At 40.8% G+C, this 24,488-nt stretch overlaps 1 protein-coding gene across 5 annotated transcripts in view; it reads right to left on the minus strand.

The window, feature by feature from the left end:
• Window positions 1-2,658: 2,658 nt before the first annotated feature.
• dab2ipb (DAB2 interacting protein b) overlaps window positions 2,659-24,488 on the minus strand; it is a 125,525-nt gene continuing 103,695 nt past the window's right edge. For 4 of the 5 annotated variants that reach the window (XM_046066276.1, XM_046066278.1, XM_046066275.1 and 1 more), the window contains 10 exons: window positions 23,714-23,858; window positions 22,236-22,380; window positions 20,792-21,028; window positions 20,454-20,655; window positions 19,242-19,429; window positions 15,644-16,535; window positions 13,134-13,271; window positions 8,046-8,248; window positions 7,862-7,949; window positions 2,659-6,464 (listed from right to left, as the gene is read on the minus strand). In XM_046066276.1, coding sequence (XP_045922232.1) covers window positions 6,297-6,464; window positions 7,862-7,949; window positions 8,046-8,248; window positions 13,134-13,271; window positions 15,644-16,535; window positions 19,242-19,429; window positions 20,454-20,655; window positions 20,792-21,028; window positions 22,236-22,380; window positions 23,714-23,858 — 2,406 coding nt within the window. In that variant the 3' untranslated portion in view covers window positions 2,659-6,296. The remainder of the gene's footprint in view (window positions 6,465-7,861; window positions 7,950-8,045; window positions 8,249-13,133; window positions 13,272-15,643; window positions 16,536-19,241; window positions 19,430-20,453; window positions 20,656-20,791; window positions 21,029-22,235; window positions 22,381-23,713; window positions 23,859-24,488) is intronic. The other variant, XM_046066277.1, reaches the window with a different exon arrangement.

Consider the following 24,488-nt stretch of genomic DNA (forward strand, 5'->3'; position numbering starts at 1 on the left):
TTTAGTCTTCATAGTTTTTTTTGTGTTGCCCAGTGGTTCAGCAGCTGTGGTGTCCATCACCAGCCAGAAAGATAAGATTTTACCTTTTTGCTTGCATTGAAATTTCATACAAACACCTTGTCTTGTCCTTGACTTTTCGGAAGTGGTGCTGATGAAACTATAGGCTGTAAATACATGATATAAAAGTTGTCAGTACAAGTTATTTCAGCTGTGAACCTGACATAATACTGATTAGTCTACAGTGGTTACTTTATATACAGGATGATTTTTACTGATGCATTCATTTGTAAGCAGCATTTTAATGTAATGGTTGAGATGGAGCTCTTTTAAGTACTTCAAATACTGTGCGGCAAGGCTTGACTGCCAATCTGGCAAAGTGAGAACTGCCATGCGACTTCAGACCCCTGGGGGACCAAAAGCCCCAAGTTTACTGTTTATCAGTTTGTTGCATTGGAAGAAATATTCAGCTGTAATTGTATATAATAACATAATAACAAAACAAATTTTATAAGCTCCTCATATGTAAAAGTCTGGAGACTGGCTAGGTTACTCCAGGACCTTGAGATGCTTCTTAGGGAGCCACTCCTTAGTTGCCCTGGCTGTGTGTTTCGGGTCGTTGTCATGCTGGAAGACCCAGCCACGACCCATCTTCAATGCTCTTACTGAGGGAAGGAGGTTGTTGGCCAAGATCTCGCGATACATGGCCCCATCCATCCTCCCCTCAATACGGTGCAGCAGTTGTCCTATGCCTTTTGCAGAAAAGCATCCCCAAAGAATGCTGTTTCCATCTCCATGCTTCACGGTTGGGATGGTGTTCTTGGGGTTGTACTCATCCTTCTTCTTCCTCCGAACACAGCGAGTGGAGATTAGACCATAAAGCTCTATTTTTGTCTCATCAGACCACATGACCTTCTCCCATTCCTCCTCTGGATCATACAGATGGTCATTGGCAAACTTCAGACGGGCCTGGACATGCGCTGGCTTGAGCAGGGGGACTTTGCGTGCGCTGCAGGATTTTAATCCATGATGGCGTAGTGTGTTACAAATGGTTTTCTTTGAGACTGTGGTCCCAGCTCTCTTCAGGTCATTGACCAGGTCCTGCCGTGTAGTTCTGGGCTGATCCCTCACCTTCCTCATGATCATTGATGCCCCACGAGGTGAGATCTTGCATGGAGCCCCAGACCGAGGGAGATTGACCGTCATCTTGAACTTCTTCCATTTTCTAATAATTGCGCCAACAGTTGCTGCCTTCTCACCAAGCTGCTTGCCTATTGTCCTGTAGCCCATCCCAGCCTTGTGCAATTGTGCAATTTTAGCCCTGATGTCCTTACACAGCTCTCTGGTCTTGGCCATTGTGGAGAGGTTGAAGTCTGTTTGATTGAATGTGTAGACAGGTGTCTTTTATACAGTTAACGAGTTCAAACAGGTGCAGTTAATACAGGTAATGAGTGGAGAACAGGAGGGCTTCTTAAAAAACAGCTGTGTGAGAGCCGGAATTCTTACTGGTTGGTAGGTGATCAAATACTTATGTCATTCAATAAAATGCAAATTAACTATTTAAAAATCATACAATGTGATTTTCTGGATTTTTGTTTAGATTCCGTCTCTCACAGTTTAAGTGTACCTATGATAAAAATTACAGACCTCTCCATGCTTTGTAAGTAGGAAAACCTGCAAAATTAGCAGTGTATCAAATACTTGTTCTCCCCACTGTATATCTCCCTCTGAAACGTAGTGAAGTAGCAGTATAAAGTAGTATCAAATACTCGCTGAAGTGCCTCAAAAATGTACTTGCATTAAATTGATAACCCAAGCAAGCAATACTTTATCCTTTCCGTTTGGAGTTGTTTGGGCGTGGATTAAAAGTACTCCATGGCTGTTCCTCTGCACTTGGCAGGAAATCATCCTAGCATCAACAAGTGGCTTAATATGTGGCTATGTTTTCTAGCCTTCGGTGCTTTTGAGTCCATGGGTGGGAGCATTGGAGAGTGGTAAAACTAGTAGCATGTTTTATTAGCCCGATGTCCTAAATGCACGCCTTTGCCCCGGGGAGCCTGTTCCACTTGGCCAAAGAAATGAGTGTGCCTCATAGGGAGCAATTAACAACACTGGAGCGTTCCTTTAATATACACACAATGAGAATCTGCTGTTAATGAGGTGCACTTTCCCCATTCGATCACACACTGCATAATATTATTAAAGACTTTCATGCTGCATCTCTCCTGCCTTTGAGCTATACTTAGAAACACAATGTGAGGCATTTTTATATAACAATCGGCTCAACAGCTACAGCTTTTTCAGACATTTTGCAACAAAATCCCCTCCATTTTTGTTGTTAAGGCCATTTCAGACTTTCTCCTACCCGCCGCGGGGAATAACAATCAGGCAGTATGTAGGTCAGGCTCAGTGAGAAGTAGGCACTGCTCAAACCAGTCTGTCACATCCCTCCATCATACCCTCCACTCTGCCTTTGGACCTCGAGTCTGAGCATATGTTCTCTCTCTAGCTGCTTGTCATCTATCTAGGCCTGCTTTGAGTATTTAATGAACATGTGATTCATCTTGCATGCACTCAAATTAAGCTTCATTTACATTTCATAATAACAAAGTGTTGCAGAGAACAATGCAAGCAAGGCTAGGAGAGACACACACACGAGGATGAAATTTTAAAATAGCTAAATAAAACTTTAATAGGTCTAGTTGCAAATGTACATAAATTGCACAGCCACATTTTGTCAACACAAATTCCTATGTACATTATTGTTTTGTCACTGTCGTCAAAGGAAGCAGAATCCAGCCAAATACTTTATACTTTCAACATACTTACAAAAGTATTTTCTACAAGATAATAGAAAACATACAACATCTTTCACTTTATTTATAGCTTTATATTTTGAATGATCTTTTGTTGGACTGGCTGAACTGTGTGAAACGTGAGCTCATGGTTTTCTGACTCACAACTGAGGTGGGGAAATGCATGGGCGGCTGAGAAGTTTATTAGAAACCAAACAGATTGTGTCTTCTACTTTACTTTTTGTAGATGTACTGATTCTGACAGCCTCATATTGGTTAAATTGTATTATTGTAGGCTACAGTTTAAAGCGAGACTGTACTTTTGTAACTTTAGCTAAAATGCTTAACTATTGTAATAGTAGCACAAGTGGAGGAAAGTCATAAAGCCTGAATCAGAACTGAATCAGTAATGAGCCTTATACAGAAAAATCTAAGATTTGCTAACATTAGCTAACTTTAGCCGCAAAAAGCTACAAGTCACAACACTAAGTACGGCTGTTATGTTAGCATCAAAATGTCCTACTGTTTAGCTGGTTTAAATGCTAAACAGTAGTTTAGCATAAGCTAAGTTATTGTCACAGCACAAGATGAGAGAGCTATAAAGTCAAACTCAGTCAATAAAGTGCCCTTTCCAGCTGAATGTACCTAAAATCTGCTTATGTTAGCTAACATTAGCTACCAAAATCTACTTGTCAAAACAGATGTAATGTTAACCCATAAAACTTATGAGTGTACTGAATTGAGCAATAGTGTGTTTTATTGCTTATCAATTCAACATTTCATTTGCAAGATGAAAGATGTATTATTTCTTCTGTCAAAAGTAACATAGTCTCGCTTTAATATCTGCAGTGTTGTTTTAAGACTGAATGCCTGGTAAGATGTGGTGATGATTTTTCCCCCCCAGAGGAATCTTCAGTCTGAGGCAATTCCTTTGTGTTCAAACAGGAAAAAGAGTCTGTTTATCTGATTTAACGGTTTGTGAATGAGGTGTACCAAAAATCCCTTTCTTCAGTTTTGAACTTTGCCACGTTTTTGAACACCTGGAACCTGTTCCAGGTGCTGTGCTAAAAAAAGAAAGAAAAAAAGAAGCTAATTATAAACACCAACCACTGAACGTAAAAGTGCATAGAGCTAGACTGATGAGAAATACAGGATTGTGCTTGTGAATCTCATCGAGACTGGACTCGGCTTACCCTGAAACCAACGAGGCATCCTCCACGACTTCCCAAAAGTCAAACTCCTACTTCATCAGTTTTTTGGCAAGTGATATTACACTCTCAATAAAAAAACAATAGCTTTAACAGGGAGAACACTGACTGGTTAATTTAATTGTATAGTTATACCTGATGAGGACAGATGACCGACTGAGCTATTTTGTATATACAATACCCATAATGATACAGCAGAGTTTGAGCACAAGATACATTTACAAAAAGCTCTGTTAACATTAGGTAAAAATAGTGTGGGCATTTTATTTACACTTTCCCAGGCTGTCCAGCCTTAATACACTCAGTTTTTATATATTTACCATATATGGTTGCAGCAAGCCATTCATCATCATCATCATCATCATCATCATCATCATCATCATCATTTGAACAACATCATCATCATCATCACCTTCCAATTGGCAACAAAAGAAAACAAATGACGCAACTGTCTGCTCTAGAGCAAGGATGAAGCATGCAGAGCCTCACGCTTGATGTACACAGTCTGTTACAGGTAAGAAAAATGAATACAAAAATATACAAAATACATATGACGAGGTGGTATGGAGCAATGTGCGCAATGCCAGGAGAGATTAGAAGGACCAAACCCCATGTTAAGACTAACTGTCAGTTAGCATCTTCACATTCAGAAGAACAAGGGATGAAAGAGGGTGGACAGAAGAAAAGAGGGGAGAGATGATGCCACTAGGATTAATAGTCACAGTTTGGATGCAGCATACACTTCATCACCATTGACAAACAAAGCAGTAAGAGAGAAAATGTTGTAACTAAGGAGGCCATTATAACAATGGCTCACCAGTCCAGTGTATAGTATGTGTGAGTGTTTTCTAAACACATGTCTCTCAATAGCTCTTGTGCTGCTAGAGTGAGAGGACCACACACGTAACTCGATTTCAAACCAAAATTGACATCTGGGTTTAACTTATCCGTGTCTTAAGAGCAATCATAAGCACCAGAAGAAGAACCGATCGCTTGACGGTGCAAGTTGTGCAAGATACGCCCGAGCTGTAAGAACAACTGTACAGCCATTTCTCTCAAATGCTGCACACACTGTATGTAAAGGGTTAAGCGTCATGGCGATGTGAAGGATGGCTGAGGCGATGGTGCTGATCACTGCTCTGTGTGGTCTCTTTCTCTAGGGCTCTAAAGCAAGCTACACACACAGTCTTTCATCGTAAGAGAAGAAAAATAAAACTAGATCTCCTAAACTCCTAAATAAAGGGCTGCTTTTATATTTGAGATTATCAAATATAGATATAGATATGTGTGTATACTCTATAGATGAAAAAAAAAAAGAAATGCATACATCTATATTAAATTTCATTAATATAGTATCACATAGAATTCATTTACTTTAGTTTTCATAATACATTTAAGTGTGTACAATTAATTTATGTATCCTTTACAAATCCACAGTATAAGTTGTGCCTTTTTTTTTTGCAGAAATAGGGGAGCTGTGGGATAAAGTCGAGGTGTGTTCCTTACTTAAGGCGTTTCATGTACCAATAGCTTTTCACAAAGTGCACTACAGAGGAGGGGGGAGGAGGGGGGAGGTGGGGCTCGCGGGACGCTCAGGAACACACCCGAGGAGTAAAAAGGGTCATAAAGAAGATTGTTTGGGGCTAAAAATTTCTTCTGTTTTTTTTTAAAGCTCCTATTTGGTTCTTTATAAACAATGACTTTAAAGTAAATCACTAGAAAGTAATCCTCTCAAGACAACTAAAGTGATAATCCTCAATGCGTGTTATTGTTTTTAAATGGGTCCACTTGGTCGTCAAGAGGGAGAAGAATGAAGAGAGAGAGGAGGAGAGGAGGGTAGCTAGGGGGACCGTGTCTGGCGGTCATCACTGTGTGTGGTTATATAGTGGTTTGTCCCAGGCAGGGTCTTGAATTGTCCCAGCGACTGCATACATCCACTGGCAAAGTTGTTTGACTGATAGTGATAATCAAGAGTTATGTACAAGCTCTGCCCCGCCTCCTCTGGCCGTCACCCTCGTAATGAAGGCCGTCTGGTGATCTTGTTCTCTTTGTGATCTGTCTGTCACACTGAAGTCCCGCCTCTTCCCAGGCTGGCCCTTCAGAGTGATACACACTTGCTGTCCAAAAAGTGGAAATGTCTTCTAAAATGTCCTACATCCGCTTCCATAAACACACGCACGCACCCTCACAGTCTACCAAACAGGCATGCATCCATGCATGCATGTAGACGTCCTCTCATTGTATAACTGTACACACGCAGGCACGCAACACTCACTCGGGGCAGGTGCCAGTCAGCTTAGCAATTGCTGCTGTTCCTAAACTCTCCGTTTTCAGTAATCTGCAGTTTGGTGGGGTTGGTGGGGGAGATGCCGTTGCGGGTCTGCATGCTGTAGCGCTCCTTCAGCTGGGTCAGAGCGCTCATTAGACGTGCGTTGGCTGCATCCAACGATGCTATGCGCTTTTCCTGCACACACACACACACACACACACACACAAAGTTAAGAGTTGTTGTAAATAGCTTATTTCAACCTGAACTCTTCCTGAGGAGTGCATATGTGATGTAATTTATATCTGAAGCATTTTTGTTGAAATTCTCTTTAGATCCACACATCAAAAAAATCAAATGCTCTGACATAAATATGAAAAAAAAGACGAAAAACAGGTATCTGTGGCCATCGCAGGACTCTAATAAGCAAGAACAATCATTTAATTCATTCAGTCTGCATGAAATGATTGGCTGGCTTTTCGAGAAAAACGAGAGCATGTTGGGCTGTATCATAGCGGTGCCATGGCAGAAATAAATGATATGACATGACGTTAGATGCCAAAGCAAAGCTTAGACTTAGATGGGAGGAGGGGGGGCAGAGTTCTTAAGCCGAACAGCAACAGGAGACATCTGTCCATGACTCATATGACAGGTCTCAACTACACGGACATTTCCGTTAGTAGGAGAAATCGGTGAATGAGACAAATGATGTGCCACTTACAAATCTCTTCGTATGAGTGCTTCTTACATGAGGCTCTCTGTGTTAATTGTGTAATGTGTGCTGAGCTGAGTCACTGAAGCAAACTTCCCTCCTTGTCTTTATAATGAGCTTTTTTTAATTCTCTCTGCCTGTTTGCTGTGGCATGTTTGTTTGCAGATATGCAAAGTCTCATTACTTTAGGTGTGAAGGAGATAAATCACATCTGTATGTCTGGGTTTGCGTAAATGTCATGTTGCAGAATCCCCCCCCCCCATTCTGTTGTAACATCACTTTGACAATCTCCACAGATGCATGTTTGCGCTTAAGTGTGTGTTTGCCTGCATATAATGTACGCTTTTTTCCCAGTGTACAGAAGAAATGGTATCCACAGATGACTGTAAGAAACACTCCAGCAGTGTTTAATCCTTTATGGCAACAGCTATGCCCCAATCATTCTGTGCCTAATTTTTAATTATATTTATTATTCAATATCAAGAATTCCTTGCAGCTAAGTGCTCCAAAGCAACACTTTTTTTTCTAAGAAGGATTTTAACATGGTTTTATATGAATAAGAACCACATGGATTATAGAAGAGCTACATGTTGACAGAAAACTAGATAAAAAATTTGTAAATGTATGTTTTATAAGACAGAGTGGGAGGGAGCTGGGAAGTTCTACTCAGCCATTCAAGCTTGTCAATGCTAGAGCTGAGACAGCAATGAATTAAACATCTCTTTGTATTTCAGTGACCCTTTCTTTTCCTTACACTGAGGATACAAGTGACACATACAAAGTTGAAACGCAGACGGAAAGTATCCACAAAACCATATGCAACCTGCACAGCGAGCGCCAGAGATTTTACGGCAGTCAATGTATGGTGCAAGAGCGAACTGACCTGTGCGTCGATGATCTTCTGTTTAGAGTCTACCACTGCCTGCATGTCTGAGTGATCCTTCTTTAGCTCCTCCTCCACCGACATTAACCTGAAAAAAGGACAAATTTAAATCAGATTACTTCAGAACAGGACAAATGCGCAAGGCTGCAGTTCAACATAACAGCTTCTTCGTCCTTCTCCCTACCTGCTGATGATGCCCTTCATCTGGAGGTCCTTGTCGTCCTGCTGTCTGCGCAGGCGCTCCTCGGACTCCTCCAGCCTGGCCTGGTACTCCATCAGCACCTTCTGGGCCTGTTCGTCCTGACCCTTGAGACGGGCCTCGTACTCTTCCAGCTTCTGCACCGACGCCCGCAGCTTCTCCTGCAGCACTGCGATCTCCTGCTGGTACTGAACAAAGAAGCAGAGAGATGAGGAGATCGTCGCTGTTGTCATTATCATCATGATAATTATCATCATCAACCCTATCTGCAGGGTCCCCTTCTTCATTACCATAACTGACAAGAACAAAAAAAAAAAAATCTCTAAGTCAGGTATTATTTCTGTCTAGAATAGAGAGGCAACCTCTCTCAGGGAATCACATGCTTCATTTACAAGCAATTTTCATACTAGACCTGTACAGCTGCCTCACAAATCTTTTTGCCTTTTAGTCCAAATCAAACACTCCTACTAAAACAGAGAAGCTTTCATTATTATGAGCAGAGCTTCCATCACCAAAAATAAATCAAAAGAGTGTGAAATTCAGCTGTTTCTCTTGTCAAATCTCTGGATTGGCTCTTAAACCACTGGCCTGTTGAGAGGTTAAACTGGCAAACAAAACAGAGGGGAAAAGAAAGGAAGTTTAGGATGAATAAAGACAGAGTGGAGGTGAGAAGGGAGGGGCGCAACCAGTGAAGTAGAAGTCTAGTCTGTGAAATAAGCCGAGAATCTCTCCCTGACCTCTCGCTCGACCTTCGAGAGATGCTTTTGAAGGAGTTGTCTTCAGACAAGGGGGATACGAACGGAGGAATCAAATCTCTTCTGAACAGAAAAAAACACGGCATGGCAATCCATCCAAACAGCTGCAGGGATATTTCAGTCCGGACCAAAATTACAGCCTAAATTAGAGCTAAACAAAAGCCAAAAAGACCTGAATATCTGCGAGTTATATCTGAACACGATCCAGCTCATTATTCAGCAATAACTGATGGAGAACGCTCTGAAAGACAAACTATCCGAGCACCCTGAACGATCAGATTCAATTACACACCGTGAGGATGCTGCTGGGATCATTTATCTTTCCTTGTCACCTTCTACTTATTTTCCCACGTCACTCTCCTGCCTACCACTGGGACATTTTCCCCAATCACCCTCCCCCCTTCTTCCCAGGAGGAACAGTGACCTCAAATAGAAATCTTATCTGCTTTTCTACCCTTTCTCCACTCCTCTCTCTATATCTAATATCCATGGGCTCTTGTCACCAGATCCCCTGAGAATGAATGACATCTACGGTATCTTTAACTGCCTTTGTCCTGCCCCTCACTCGCACAGTACATCTGCTCTTGTCTACTCTGTACCCCTGACGTCTTTCCCTGTGCCAGAGGTAGGTAAATGGCGATAACAGAAATATTTGGCCTCTTGAAAAAAGTTTTCCCTTAATTTTCATTAAAACCTTTTTTTTTTAATGAAATTTACTTTAGTTAACAATATCAATACAAGCCAACTTTAAAACCCCAATATATTTGACCTCATAAAATCTAATATACTGTAAATATTTGGACAGTCCATGGTGCTGGAATGAATCCCTCACAGACCTCAAATGTATTCTTACATGAAGTAAAATAAATGAACAAACAAAAGATATTGAAAACAATACAGGCCTGCATTTGCCACTCCACAAAACATTGCCCACCCAAGCAATAAACAATGCTGAAAAAAAAACTGGCCCATGGTTTAACTTAATTGTTGACCCATGCCCTACGCTCGCTCCTCTCACCTGCATCCTCTCTATCTATCTGTCAAACCAGAATGAAGCTGATGTTTCTCCTCTTCTTCTTCTCCTTTTTTTACTGCAGCAATTGAAATCTGAAAATAAATCTTAGCCTCACATTAACATGGTCGATTGGCTATTTTGACCGCATTTTAATTTTTAGTGTAATAAAAGCTTTGCATCACTGACATTTTACAAATATATGTGTACTTTGGTCCCTGACGACAAAAAAGAAATTTTAGTATTTTAATCTTGGATGGCTGTCCTGTTGATCATATACAGAACAGACAGAATATTATCAGCTTAGTGTTTTTCTTTGATATTGTTCCTTGATTGTGTGGGCTTGAAATTCAATTAACTAAAGAATATAATTAATGCATCTGAATATTGATAACAGAACAAGACAAAAGACAGTTGGAGAACAAAGGTGGTTTGAACAGATGCATCTCTGCACCTGCTGTTCTTTTGTTAACATCTGATGACGTTTAAGGTAGACTGCATTTCCAACCATACCAACACTGAACTCACATTTTTCACAGGACACAATTAACTCAATACTAAATACTAGAAAGACTGTTAAAAGGGAAAGACTGGGAAAATGTATAAAAACCCAATCCATAAAACAGGAAACTCCAATGACTGGAGTACATATACTATATTCTTTATCACCTTAAAAATAAGACATTCTTTTTCTGCCCAATAAAAAAAGCCTACTGGAGTTATACTGTTTTATAGTTATACATTTGACCATGCACATATTTCAAATTAAACAAGCAGCTCAACCAAAATGTATTACTTTTGACATAACACCACCTAAACTAATTCAAGAAATGGACCGATAGCTATAAAATGTCCTCAGTTAATGGAATATGGAGATGGAGAGAATAAGCTAAAGACTTTAAAGTGAAATTGTTTGATTATGAGGCCCACAATTAAATAATAAAGTTGAGCTTGTCTGTCATTAATGAATGACATAATACCAAAAAGTTGGTCATTCTATTAATCATATTTTCTGTATTACAGCCGGAGTGTTTAATTCATGATTTTTTGTCTGCTTATTTGGTAATGACAATGGCACTTTATACAGTATGCATGGCAGTCTGTCTTTTCTACATGGTTTTCTCTCTAGTCTTTATGCAATTATTAATCATTGAGCTTTCTGCTGTGTGGCTACTTGATATGCTGAGGAACAGAGCTGTACATATCATATTATATATGTTCACTGCACATATTTTCACATTTAAGTATTTGTGTTGTGTTTGTTTGTTGTGATTGTTTATTGGTGCCTGTGTTTCTTCTCTCATTCTTTTTTTGCACTGGAACTGAGCTGTACTAAAACAATTTCCACCAAAACTGTTGTAACAAAGTATCTATCTATCTATCTATCTATGCAATGGAAGCAATTGGAAATGTTTTATTACCTTGCAATAAAAGTATGAAAAAAAGTATTCACATCTTTCTTAAAGACATTAACCTTCATTTATAGACATAGCTAAAAAATGCACAGCACAAAACTTTCCTGTGTTTCATGCATGCAATGAAAGTGGCATTCGACTTGAACATTTATTTTCTAATACCATTTGTTTTTGAATAAAATAATGGTATTAATAGTAATTAATAGTAAAATAGTATGTTATTATTGCATGTATTTGTGTTCCTCTAAATGAGCACATGATCTGATTTATTTCTTTTTTTATTGTCCTGATATCTACTCCTCCTAACAAGACAAATACATGCCCTAACCTGTTACACATCAATGAATATATACAGTATATGTAAAAGCTTAAAATGGCTACTGTAGAGCCTGTATTGTTAAGACTGTATGGACCATTAGCTGCAGCCTGTACCTAAGCTGCTGTGTTTTCCAATCCTTCTCTTGTTGCTGCTCTGCTATTTTAGGGTGGCTGCGGCTTCTTTGTTAAGACTGAAGTTATTGCCTTCTTTGGTTGCTCTCCCTGCCTGAGCTGCTGGCTTCCATAAAGTATGAGCTATGTTAGGATGACAGGTTTGTATTCATTATGGATGGAAGAAAAAAAAGGGGGAGAATGTGGCAGCCAATCAAAGCATGGAAGCGAAGCTGAGGGTGAATGGTTGTAAAGGTTGCTGAGAAGAGAAGCAGGAACGTAGGCAGAGGGAAGCAGCAAAAAGCCTCTTTCTGTCTCTATCTTTCACATAGATGCAAGCGCACACAAGTTACAACACATCTGTGTGGATGTTCTGCATGTGCATACACACAAACACACATACACACACCTGCTTTGGGCTATTAAGTTCATTCTAAAGATGGTAAGAAAGGGGGGGAGTTGTGAGGGTGTGTGGAGTTTTTCGAGGAGGAGGGAGATTTTTAATGAAGCAAGAAGATTATAACTACAATATCCAACACTGTGCAAGTCTCACTGCACACTAAATGTCTAGAAGTTGTTCTTCATCTATAGTACTGTGCAGAGGTTTTAGGCAGGTGTGGAAAAATGCTGCAAAGTAAGAACACTTTCAAAAATAGACATATTAATAGATTATATTTCTCAATTAACAAAATGCAAAGTGAATGAACAGAAGACAAATCAAATCTAATCTAAACCACCCTTTGCTTTCAAAACAGCATCAATTCTTCTAGGTACACTTGCAGGAAGTCAGGGTTTATTTTTTTAGGCATAGCCTATCGTCAATTTTTTAACTAAACAATTATACCAAACAGGTGCCAATGATCATAAATTCAATATGTAGGTTGAAACACAATCATTAACTGAAACAGAAACAGCTGTGTAGGAGCAGGAACAGCCAAACTCAGCTAACAAGGTGAGGCTGCTGAAGGCAGAGTGTGGCCACACCAAATATTCCTAAATATTGCTGTTGATATGATTTTCCTGCAGTTGATGGCCACGACTACGCTCACTGCAAGCTGCAAAAAAACATCCCAGAAAAATAGCCTGAACATCACTGAAAAGCCAATTTAAGGAAAATAGGAGATTGAGGAATTACGGGGTCACATGCGGAGTCAGACTGATAAACAGTATATCCTATTTACCTCAATGTACGCAATAAATGCCCATACTTCAAGTGACAATTTGGGTATATCTAAGGTACCTCAGGCTTTGAGGAAAAACAAAGACAACGTGGGAATAAATACAGCAGATAATTGAGTGTAGGAGGGTGTTTTAAGAAGGGAGGTGAATGCGGGAACTAATGAGAGGTAAAGAAAGGAAGGATAGTTAAGTGGGAGTATCAGGGCTGAAGGGCTGAAGGTTGAGGTGGTTTGTGAAAGGAGGGGTTGGTAAAGGTCAAAGGTTGGATGAGGAGGCAGGTTACCTTCTCCACCTGATTCAGATCCTCTCTGTTTCTCAGTGACTCGGGCTCCATCCCCTCATGGTCTAAATACTGCACATTCATATTCAATAGCCAGGCTGCTGTGCGGTCCAGCGCACTGGGGTTCACTGGGGAGGGGGCCTAGTGAATATAACACAACACACACACAAACACACACACACACACACAAACAAACACACATGAGCTGATTGCAAGTGGTAGGGAAGGGGTGGGGGGGCAGGTTGCAATAACAGCACAGAAACAACAGAAATAAGCTTGAAATGCACCAACTCATCTGGATTGAAAGCAGCAGGTGGAATGGATGCACACGCCTGTCTTCAAGTTCACGCATACACCGGAGCACACACTTTGAAGCACTGATTTAAAGATCTGTGAGTGTGTACACCTACGGTCTCATACTAGCAGCAAGGAAGATAAATACTATAAGATTAAGAATGACATTTAAATCAGCCTGGAGGCAGATACTAGCAGTTAAGGTGTGTGTGTGTGTGTGTTTCTGCCAGTTGAGTAGAGAGTGTGGCTGTGGGCTGTTATAGTACATGAGAGGAAACGTAGGATGTCTTTATAGTCCAACACATCCATTAGCATTAAGGGCTTTTGAAAAGGCTGACATATGTGAATCTGAATATCTGCAAATGGACAAAATCAATGGATGAAACAGATGAAAATAAAGTTTGCCAGCCTACAAATAAAGTGCATCATCACTTTACTTTGTTGTTGGCTTTATTAACTTAATTTGTAACTGATATCAATTAATGGACAACCTCTAAGAAAACTTTACTACAGACACATTCAATTAAGATATAAATCCACATTCATTTATAATCAAGATCAAGCTGTTTAATAGAAAATATATTATTTTCAACCATAACATGAAACTACTCTGAGGAGGAAACAGAACTTAAAGCCACTATGTAGAATTTATAAAGTTTCTAACTTTGGCATCCCCCAGTTTTAGTATGAAGAAGTCAACCTACAGTCCTGGGAACTGACCCAGGGCAGCTGAGGTGAATGGGCATAGGCTGCACCATTTTCAAACTCTCAGTCTTCTACCAAAAAGACTAAGAGTCTACAGCTAAACGCTAACATCAGCATGCTAACATGCTCACAGTGACAATGCTAACATACTGATGTTCATGATGTTCAACAGGTATAATAGTTTAGCACATAGCATGCTAACATTTGCTAATTAGCAGCAAATGCAAAGTACAGCTGAGGCTGGTGGGAATTATAATTAGTTTTTAATTTTGACCTGATGATGGCAAAAGATAGACAATAGACAGTTCATCCTGAGGGGTACACAAATGTCTGGTCAAAATTTCATGGCGATGTATTGAGCAGTTGTCGAGACAGTTCATTCAAAACCAGAAATGTTAATCTCATTGTGGCACTAGAAGAAATGTCAGTATGACTCTTCATCTGGGAACCATAAATGCCTGTACGAAATGTTAACCAAACTGTATAGTAAATGTCCAGACATTTCACTGAACAAGTGGAGCCTTTGACCTGCTGGTGGAGCTAGAGAAAGGATGACTGGATCACAAAAGTTGTTGGGATTCATGCTCTGGGGACCATCTTCATGTAAAATTTCATCCATTACAATCCATCTGATCTAATATGTAAGTCTGTACCAAAGTGGTGGAGTGACCAACCAACACTACCACCCGTAGAGCCATGCCACTAGCATGAATAAAAAAACAATAATGCTGTAATCACATAAATATCTCCACATAGTGGCTTTAAGGTACTGGACCTAAGCTTTTCTTTTTCAGTCACCGAGAATGAATGTGTTAAGAAAGAATGTGTTTGGTGCAGCAAGTCAGGCAACCTAAATGCAATCCTGCATATTATTGCATAGAGAGGAGAGCAAGGCATTGTGGTTAATATGCAGATGCCCTCCCCTTCAGCCAGTCACCACGGGCAACAACGGACCAGTGTTCCTAATTACATCCTTTAGTCCTGACCTGCCGATAATGAACATAGACTTACCAACAAAGGCATTGAAGGAAGTGCCAATTTTAAATGGAAAGCCCAAAACACTAACCCAGAAATTTACTGTATGTTTGTATCCATGAGGTCTGTTTTCTGCCATTTGTGCACGTGTGAGCACATCTATTGCTAGTTAATAAGATGTTAATTGTGCCTCCGCCACTCTTATTCTCAGCCCATTAAACTTGACCAGTAAAACAGCGGTGAAGTGATGAGTTGCCTGTATGCAAATTACTATTATTACACGCACAATGACTATAGTTCATTAGGGCACAACGTACAAAGTGTCTGTGCTGAGTCCACCCACACAGCCTTTTTCAAAATGCTATGAGACAAATGGGCATTTTGTAACAGGAACCGTTTCTATTTCTATAATTTCATGTGATTACATAGACAGAGACAGCTATAGTTGGCTTAAATAATGCCTCTAATGAATATAACCCACAATTATTCTAAGTTAAAGATGTGCATGCTACAGTCGAGGCTCTGTGTGAGTCCCATACCTGTTTGTGTTGAGCCCTCTGCTTGGTCTCTGGACTGTCACCTTTAGAGGAAGAGGACTGCTGTCGTAAACGAGCGCCGCTGCCAGGCCAGTCGGGGGATGATGTCATCATGTTGCCAGATGAGGGGCGGGGGTAGGGGCCACTGCTGAGCAGATTCGGAGGTGTGCGGCCACGAGTAATGCTCTGGGGCGGAGGTTGGTCTATCCTCCGCTGTGGGCCAGCACTGTTCTGTCTGGGGACGGCGGGCTGGTGCTGTGTTTCTGTGAGGGACAGCTGTCGGCGGTTGAACTCCCCTGAACGCCTGGTGTACTCGTCCCCACTGCTCCCCCCACCTCCACCTCCTCCTCCTCCTCCACCATGGTTCAAAAAGGTGTGCTTTCCTCCTCCTGGTCCATCCTCATTGTTGCTATGGGAACTGACAGAACTGTGGCACTCTGAGCCCGAGTCGGTCATTCCGCGAGGGGACATGGGCAGGCAGGCCGCCATCTGGTAGACTGGGTTCTGGAAGGACAGGGGGGCAAGTAGCTGGGCGGGTCGGCCTGGGGTGCTTTCTGTGGCCAGGCTGGTGGGGGTCTGGCCTGGCCTCCTCAGGGTGGGACCTCCAGGAATGTTGCCCTGTGGGACTCTGGCTGACCAGCCTACTCCTGAGGCTGGGCCTTCACCCAGGGCATCCGAGGAGCTGGGACCCAGGCCACCTTCCAGACTGCGGGGGTCCTGCAGGTCCACCATGGACAGACTCTTGCTGCCATTGGACATGCCCAGGTCAGGTTCATTGGTCTCAGAGTAGCTTGAACTTCGTGCTGGGGAAGGCTGGATCCCTGAGCTCCGTGTCACAAAGAATAGGTCCTTATTTTCTGGGGTAGGGGAGGGTAACCTGGTGAAATCCACTAATCTGAAAGAGAAAGACCAAACAATTAAGTAAATCTGGTATGCATTTTAGAACCTTAGCCAATTAAGATCAGTCACAAATTCACTGAAAGATCAGTCAAGCTTTAATTAGCAACGCAAGGCATATTAGAGTTCTCACTAGAAAAACCTCGAAGTGGAACCTAAGAGAAACCCGAAGCAAGATGATTTAACTTTTGATTAACAATAGCCACTGCTAAATGCTAAACTGGAGTAGTTTAGCATTTAGCTGAAATGCTACAGTCACAGTAGCACAACAGGAGAAGATTAAAAAAAACAGTGAACATTTAAACATCTGCCTAAAATTAGCCACCATAAGCTACCTGTTATAACAGACCTAGTAAGGCTGTAGCAGCAGTAAAACCTTTTGTTTTGCTAAAATGGTAAGCTAATGTAACAGTAGCACAAGTGAAGAAGAATCATTGAGTCAATAAAATGAATCAGTAATATGCCTTATACAGTGAAATATAAGAACATTAGTCACAATAAGCTACTCGTCATACAAAACCAAGTAAGGCTATAGCAGAAAATAAAAGGTACTTTATTATCACATACACATACTGTACATGTGAAGTTCATTCTCTGCATTTAACTCATCCCTCAAGGGAGCAGTGGCCAGCCACTGTGCAGCAGTGGGCCTCAAGTAGTTAAATGCAGAGAATGAATGGAGAACATTTGGGGGAAACCGGAGCACCTGGTGGAAACCCACGCAGACAAGGAATGTGGGGAATGTGCAAACTCCACACGGGACTACCGTGGTTCATAGTGTACCTGGTCTCAAAACCACAAATTGTTTTTTAAATTGGGTAACCTAAAACTTCTGAATACTGTAATAAATATAATTTTGAAGATGTGTGGCCCCTGCACTTATTTGCTTTGTCCCTTGTCCCCTCACCTTCCCTTTCTTCCTTCCCTTCACCCTGCAGATGGAGGCTGTATTGCCAGAAGACCATTACCTTGACAGCCGTGATTTATCTTCCAATAATCTCTATCATTCACATCACGCTCATCTCCTCCCTCTTTCTGTGTCCTTATCCCTCTGTTCCATTACCCTTCCCTCCTAACTTCTGTCTCCTCTTTATTCTGCTCAATTTCTTCCCTTCCTCAATCTCTGCACTGTCTCCTTTTCTTTCTCCTGCTTTTCATGTCACTGGTTGGTGGATGAGAAGCAATTAAAGTGAGAATTGTGAGCTCACTCGAATGCTGTTTCAGTCGCACAGCTTGTTGATGAGGATACACCACACACATACACAGACACTGACACACATACGTCAATAAATGAGCAAACAGTTATTGTGATAACATGAGTAACATGAAGATGGTAGGCTCTGACATCAGGTCATATATGGACATCCATTAATTAGTTTGATCCCATTGATCCTGGGCCTGATTAGCATAATGATACCAGCTGTCTGACCAGTTTTCTGCTGTTGTCTCATCTTCCTGTATTCTCCAGTATGATCTCATCTGCCTGCCTGTGTTCTGGCATTGTGTTTACGGGTGTTTATGAAGCACAGTTTGTCTGGCTATTAATCATACAATCATACATCCTGTCGGTCCCTGTGCCTTCATGTTAATCTTTTTAAAGTGTCACCTTGCCATTGTTCTGCGAGGGAGTGAGAGGACGGGAGATAAGTGAGATAAGGCGCTGTCTGAGTGTGTCCATCTACAGGAGAGTAAAGGAGGCTTCATGAGGCTGAGCAGGGGTGACACTCTCACAGCTGACAAACATTAACACTCAGCAGAACTGGTAGTCTGAGAACACACTCTAGATGAAGAACAACGGGTATATATTATCAGTGTTGGCTTTACTATTGGTGAGTCCCGTGAAAATTTTGTGTTGAAATTTGTTTCCCCCGAATGGACCTGTTCCACAAGTAGCCTCTAAATCCCTTCAAGGCCCGACCTGTAATCAAATACAGCAAGACCTGGCTGCTGGCACTATGCACTGAAGGCAAAAGCAAAAAAAGGGCACTGTAGGGTGCCACAATGGCCTGGGAATAAGTAAATGACAAAAATACTGTAAATAAACACAGATATGTGTGCAGATTGTGGAAGTAAACGCGTCCTCCACTGGCATGTAATGATAACCGACCTTCTAAAACAGGTGAGCTTTTCCAAAGGTTCCAAGTTTATCTAAGTTGGTGCATAACCACACATTTTTTGATTTGTTTGTTGAGTGATATTTAGACTGTTCAGGGACATTTTACTTTTTCCAATAGATAAATAAGGGCGGATATTTTGTACATGAAGTCATTTATATTTATTGCACTTCAAAGAGTGAAATGAGGCTTTTTAAATATGCAGAGGAGGAGCAGAACCACAGAGTTTAAATGTATTAATTGCTGCAGCAACGAAATACATTAGCTGCCTATTCACTGTCAGATGCGTTTTCTGTGCTGCTCACTTTAACGGCTCCACATGGAAATAAACTTTCCAACATAGATAAATAGAAAATGAATCATTAAGCTTAATCTTTGAGACCCCCAGAAAATTAGAATCTGAGGTTTTCATGGGTTTCCAGATGTTGATTAAAGGATCTGTGATCCCTGTTTTTCACACGCTGCATCTAATTACTTTCCAATTCTCTATTCATGCTTAAAAAATAATATATAAAACAGCGTCATCTACATAAATTAATACACTTGGTGTGTGTGTGTGTGTACTAGATGAGATCTTAAATATTTCTTACCCTGAAAGGTCATTGTCTATGACCATCTTTTGCAGGCCGGTCGATATACTGCAGCCGGCCTCAGCGGGAGGTGAGCCCATATGCTCTGAGGACTGTCCGGGTGTCATCTGGACACTAGACGGGTTAGACAGAGCTGTGTTCACCTCACGCAGGATTCTGGGCAGAGGACCCAGCTTGGAGGCTGCACTCTGAAGAATGAGACACAATTCATTTTTTTTTAAAGCCAAATGAAATTTCACTCTGGACCACTTCAGTTAAGACAGTAATTGGATTTCATTTACATGCTGTTTTGTTGAATTTGAAATTTGCATACTTTTTAGACCAAGTTGTTTTTCCTATGCCATGCAATCAACTCTCTTATTCAGACAACATACTGAATAATGAAATAGGCTGGCCAGTCTAATGGACTGGAGTATCAACCAGACTCTGTGATTTCTGAATTATTGAAAGACAAGGTTTCAGAGAGCTGGATGAAAGCTGGTGGAAAAACCACATGAATCTGCCCTTTATCTAATTATTACCAGCTTCCCATCTGCTACCAGAGCTAATGTAAATGTCCTTGTAAATCCATTAATATGCCTCACCCAGCCTCTGAGGCTTCACAGTGTTTTCCCCTTGTGCACTGTTTATGTAATGCAATAATAAATTATTGACTGATGTACGATAAACATCCTAATGTATTCTAAGCATGAATCCCGAAGCTTGTGATGATGCACAGAAGACCTTTGGTCCCTCTGTAAACAGTTGAATCTATCCTTTATGAAGTCTACAAAAGATCTACGTACCTATTTCTCTATATAATGGTAATAGAAACAAATGCATTGCAATTTTCAGTACATTTGGTCAAAATTGCTATATCTGATTTTGATTTGTTTTCTACTGAATGTGGAATAGTGAATCCTGCACTGTATCATGCTGTGCAATGAAAGCACAGCTTACCATCAGTTACCATCATTCTTTTCGCAAGTCCTTATGAAACAATAAATGCCCTTTAAAATATTGGAAAAACTTCAGTCCATCATATCAATATTTTTGCCCACAGACGTAACGGTTTGTAGACATTATGTGCAAATTTTTCATTCTGCATTTTAGCTTCATGTCTGAAAACGCATGTGGTTCTGAGGGACACTTTTGTCCAAAGTGATGCACAATGCAAAGCTGAGTGAGAGAAAAGTCCCGATGACAGCTGATGCAGTGTGCCATCTTCAGTACCTGGTCCATCTGGGACACCACCTCAGAGAGGAGGGAGTGCAGTGTGGAGAGTTCCCTGCCGAGGTCGATGTACCCCTCAAAGCCTGCTGTGTTGGAGATTGTCTCTGGGTTTGAGATTTCGAGCAGGAAGCGTTGCATGTTGGTCCACTCGTGCTCCAGGAACTGGTTCATGAAGGACATGTACTCTTCCTTGTTACCAAATCTGATGGCAAGCCGGGACAGGAAAGGGAAGAAGGCACAAAGAGTAACGCAGAAGTGTTATTTTAGAAAATGCCACAATTCTCTGATAAAAAGCTAGGCATGGGTAACGTGATCCCTTGATCCAAAAACACACTCACTTGGTGAAGTTTGCCAGGTTTTGGGTGACTTTAGCGATGAGCGTGAGCGTACGCGCTGTGCGGTCATCGGGATACTCTTGCATCAAATTGAAAAGTGAGGGGGACATGATGGCTGGACAGAGAAACCGCAGGAACAAGGACGCGCTGATCAAACGCTCACTGATGTCTGGTCGACCCCGGTTGCTGCATTCTTGACGCCATGATGCAAAGACCTCTTTCAGTTCTCGTGGAAAGACACTGTCAAGAATAAGAGACAGAGCAGAAGTGTTAAGAGAGGACCAAAAGTTTTCTTTACCTCACACAACATGCATGGAATTGATAGTGTGAAGTAGAAGGGGAAGACATAAAAATGTTTAAAACAAAAATAATAGTTGTCAATTTCAACTTGTGTCGACTGTTCCTTTATGTCAAAGCAGTCTGTTTTGGGCAGATTTCCTGTTCTCCTTTATATATATTCCCAAACCATAATTTGGGACTGCAATACAGAAACATGAGACATGTTTGAGAGTGATTGCGAAAAACTGGCCACGATGAATAATAACACGTTAGCTGAAGCAATACGCATAATTTAGAACAGGGTAGGTTTAGCATATTATTTGCATCTGATGCCACTTTTCCTTTTATTTTCTGCATTTGTCAAGGGTGCAAACGGCAAGAATAAAGCTGCTACTGACTTGATTGCAATCACTTCCCATACATCTTTATTGTCTGCACGTGTTAATGTGGTACTAAATTCTCATTATTCAGCAAAATATTATGAGACATTATTCTTTGCATCTCCAGTTTGATTTCTTTTGTTTTCATTTCAGCATAATTTCCCTTCCTTTAAAATATCTTTATTTATATTGTATCAATATATTGGATTATTGTTCATTTCACATGTTAATTATTAGTTATTATTAGTTATTAATAATAGGTATTAATAATGAAACATTTTACACAAATAAAATTAACTTTTGGAAATGAAATCCTTGTGTCTGATCACCTGATACCTTGAGAATTGCTCTTAAAGGTTACTCTCACACCTTGCTGTATAAGAGTGAGTTGGTTGATAAATGTGTCTTATTCTTGAAGTTGTACTCAAGTTGCTTTAAAAAACGTTCAGAACAAGAGAGTATTTTCTTTTTATAAACTGCGGCTAACTGTCATGATACATAATTGAAAGTCCCCTCAACATCATTGTTTTAATTGTGATTAAGATGCTTTGGAATTAAAGTCTGTCCAGGTGGCAATACTTGAAATAGGATATGTTGATGCTATCTCGTTTCTATTGTATCACACGTAATAAAGCAGAATGGACATAATTATGGCGACGGCTGGATATTGTTAAGAGGTACAGAATGTGCCATTAGAAACTCCTGGCCTTGAAAGCTACAGCAAATGTCAGTGATAGTTTTTTGAACAGCAAATTAAAAAAAGCTCAAAGCTGCATTCCAGTGTTCACCAGTATGAGTTGATGATTTTGCAGAAAGCCAGCTCGCAGCACATCTTCAGGTTACTCTGGTGTTCTGGCAGGTCACCTGACGAACACTTGGACGGATCCACCTCACAGTTCTCATCTGACTCATATAGAGCCTTGATGAACTCACCTGAAAAAAACAATGAGTTACATTTTTAAGACATTAAGGAACAAATACAGCAGGGCAAAGGGAACAATTTTGAGTGGTCCCTTTTCTGTGACAGTACTGTGACAGTGCTTTCAATTTGTGTTTGTGATTTATAGTGGTTACAAAGTCCTGCTGAGCTGAGCTGAGCCAGGACAGAGAAAGAATAAGATGCCAAAGCTACAGGGAACAGAGTTATATATTGCCCCTGAGATTCTAGTAGGCTGAACCATAAACTAAAAAGAATTACTTTTCAAGACAGATCTTGCTCTAGTTTGACCTGTGACAACAAACTCATTGACACTGACAGACCTAGAAGATTCTTGGAAGCCAAACTAGGTTCACACTCACAAAAATGGTGGCAAAAATAACAGTGTAATTTTTGTTACCTCCATTCGGATAAAAGACAGACCATTACTGCTACAATCTCATAGAGTTAGAAGCCTGTAAAGGAAGCCCATGTCTGTCCTTGTGATGCCCGTCGTCGCAGTTTCAGTGAATTCAACAGTTTAGCCAGACGTTAAACAATAAAAACTCCATCAAAAACAGTAATGCATAATTTACCAGTCCCTCAATATTTCTGAATCCACTCTGAGAGACATGCAAAGAAACGGGCAGCATTTCTAGCCGCAAAGACAGCCAAAAACACACACAAAAACACACACATCTACAACGACATAAACACACACACTGAGCATTAATATTAGCAGCATACAGAGAAAGATGTGATAAGTGCCAGGAAGGATGTGTGCCGTTTGTAGATTAAACTACCGCTGTGTACATTTCCAACACAGCGAGGGAGAAAAGCACACAGTGCATACAGAGTGCTTATTGTTAGGACTGCACACGGACAAACACACTCGATCTAACCTTGGACTAACATTGTAGGGGGGGGGGGTCAAACAATCACCTCATAATTATCATCTACAAAGCTGATCCTGTATGTGGTTTAGAATTCCAACAAGGCCCACCAAAGCCAGACAAAAACAAAACTTGAGATGACGGAAGAGTTGCTTCAGTTGTCTCGCTGTCAAAATGATTCTTGGGAGGAGGGGACTGATGCATTTGATCTCTACTGCCTTTGATGATTGCTTAACTGTATACTGTAGCTACTACATATATTGTACTGATGCTTCAGTTATTTAAACCTTTTCCATGAGGACAAACGAATATAGAAAGAAGAAATACATGAAAAGGGTAACTTCGAACAGCAATTTTTTTCTTTTTGCTTTCAAAACTATTTCAGCCTTTTCTCAGATGAGAAGCAGTAGATCACAGCCTCCGCCTTCACTCCTTTCCAGATCACTGCTCCACTCACCGAGGGCGTCCTGCAGGTACTTCTGTCCCACCAGTTTGAGGTATTCCTCTATGGCCTTTGTCGCTAGTGTGTTCTCTCTGAAGATGAGGTGCTCGTTCTCCCCGCAGCGATCCACCTCTGACATCATCAAGTCTGTGAGAAAGTCCTGCAGGAAAAAAACAAACAGTACAAGCACATGGTTAAAAACTGCAAGTCTTACGATCCTACGTGATTTTCCACACTTAAAGAATTAGTTGATACAATGTCTGCCCACTTATAGTTAATGCTGAATTTGAGGGGAGAGTTTTGTAATTTGGAAAACAAAACTGATAAAAAGATATAAAATAGGAATTAATTTGAATGACCATTAAAATTAAATGTATCCTTGGGGGAGAGAAAAAAACAAGTCAAAAATAAATGAGTGTGCTATAATGGAAACCAGAATGGTCTTTTTCAAGTTTCCATCTTCATCTACTTCCTCTGCCTCACCTGTTTAACCCTTTAATTTTACTAACATCTTCTGTCATTTCAGACACGTTATTCCAGCTGTCCACCAGCGGTCCTCTGTGTGCTTCCTGCCTATACCAGTTACTACTCTCCTGCTGGCACACCTGCTCCCCATCACTAATCCACCACAGTATGCAGACGCTCCTCAGCCACTACTCACATGTTTGCCAGATAGCCTAACTCTGAACTTTCTTCGGTCTTGTCTGCCCATTTCAGTTTAAATGAGCCCTTTAGTTTAAGTTGTTAGTTCTGTCAGCTATTAGCCAGTTTGTAAAGATGGTTAACTTGC

Source organism: Micropterus dolomieu, linkage group LG13 (assembly GCF_021292245.1).
Source record: "Micropterus dolomieu isolate WLL.071019.BEF.003 ecotype Adirondacks linkage group LG13, ASM2129224v1, whole genome shotgun sequence".
Taxonomy (NCBI): Eukaryota; Metazoa; Chordata; class Actinopteri; order Centrarchiformes; family Centrarchidae; genus Micropterus; species Micropterus dolomieu.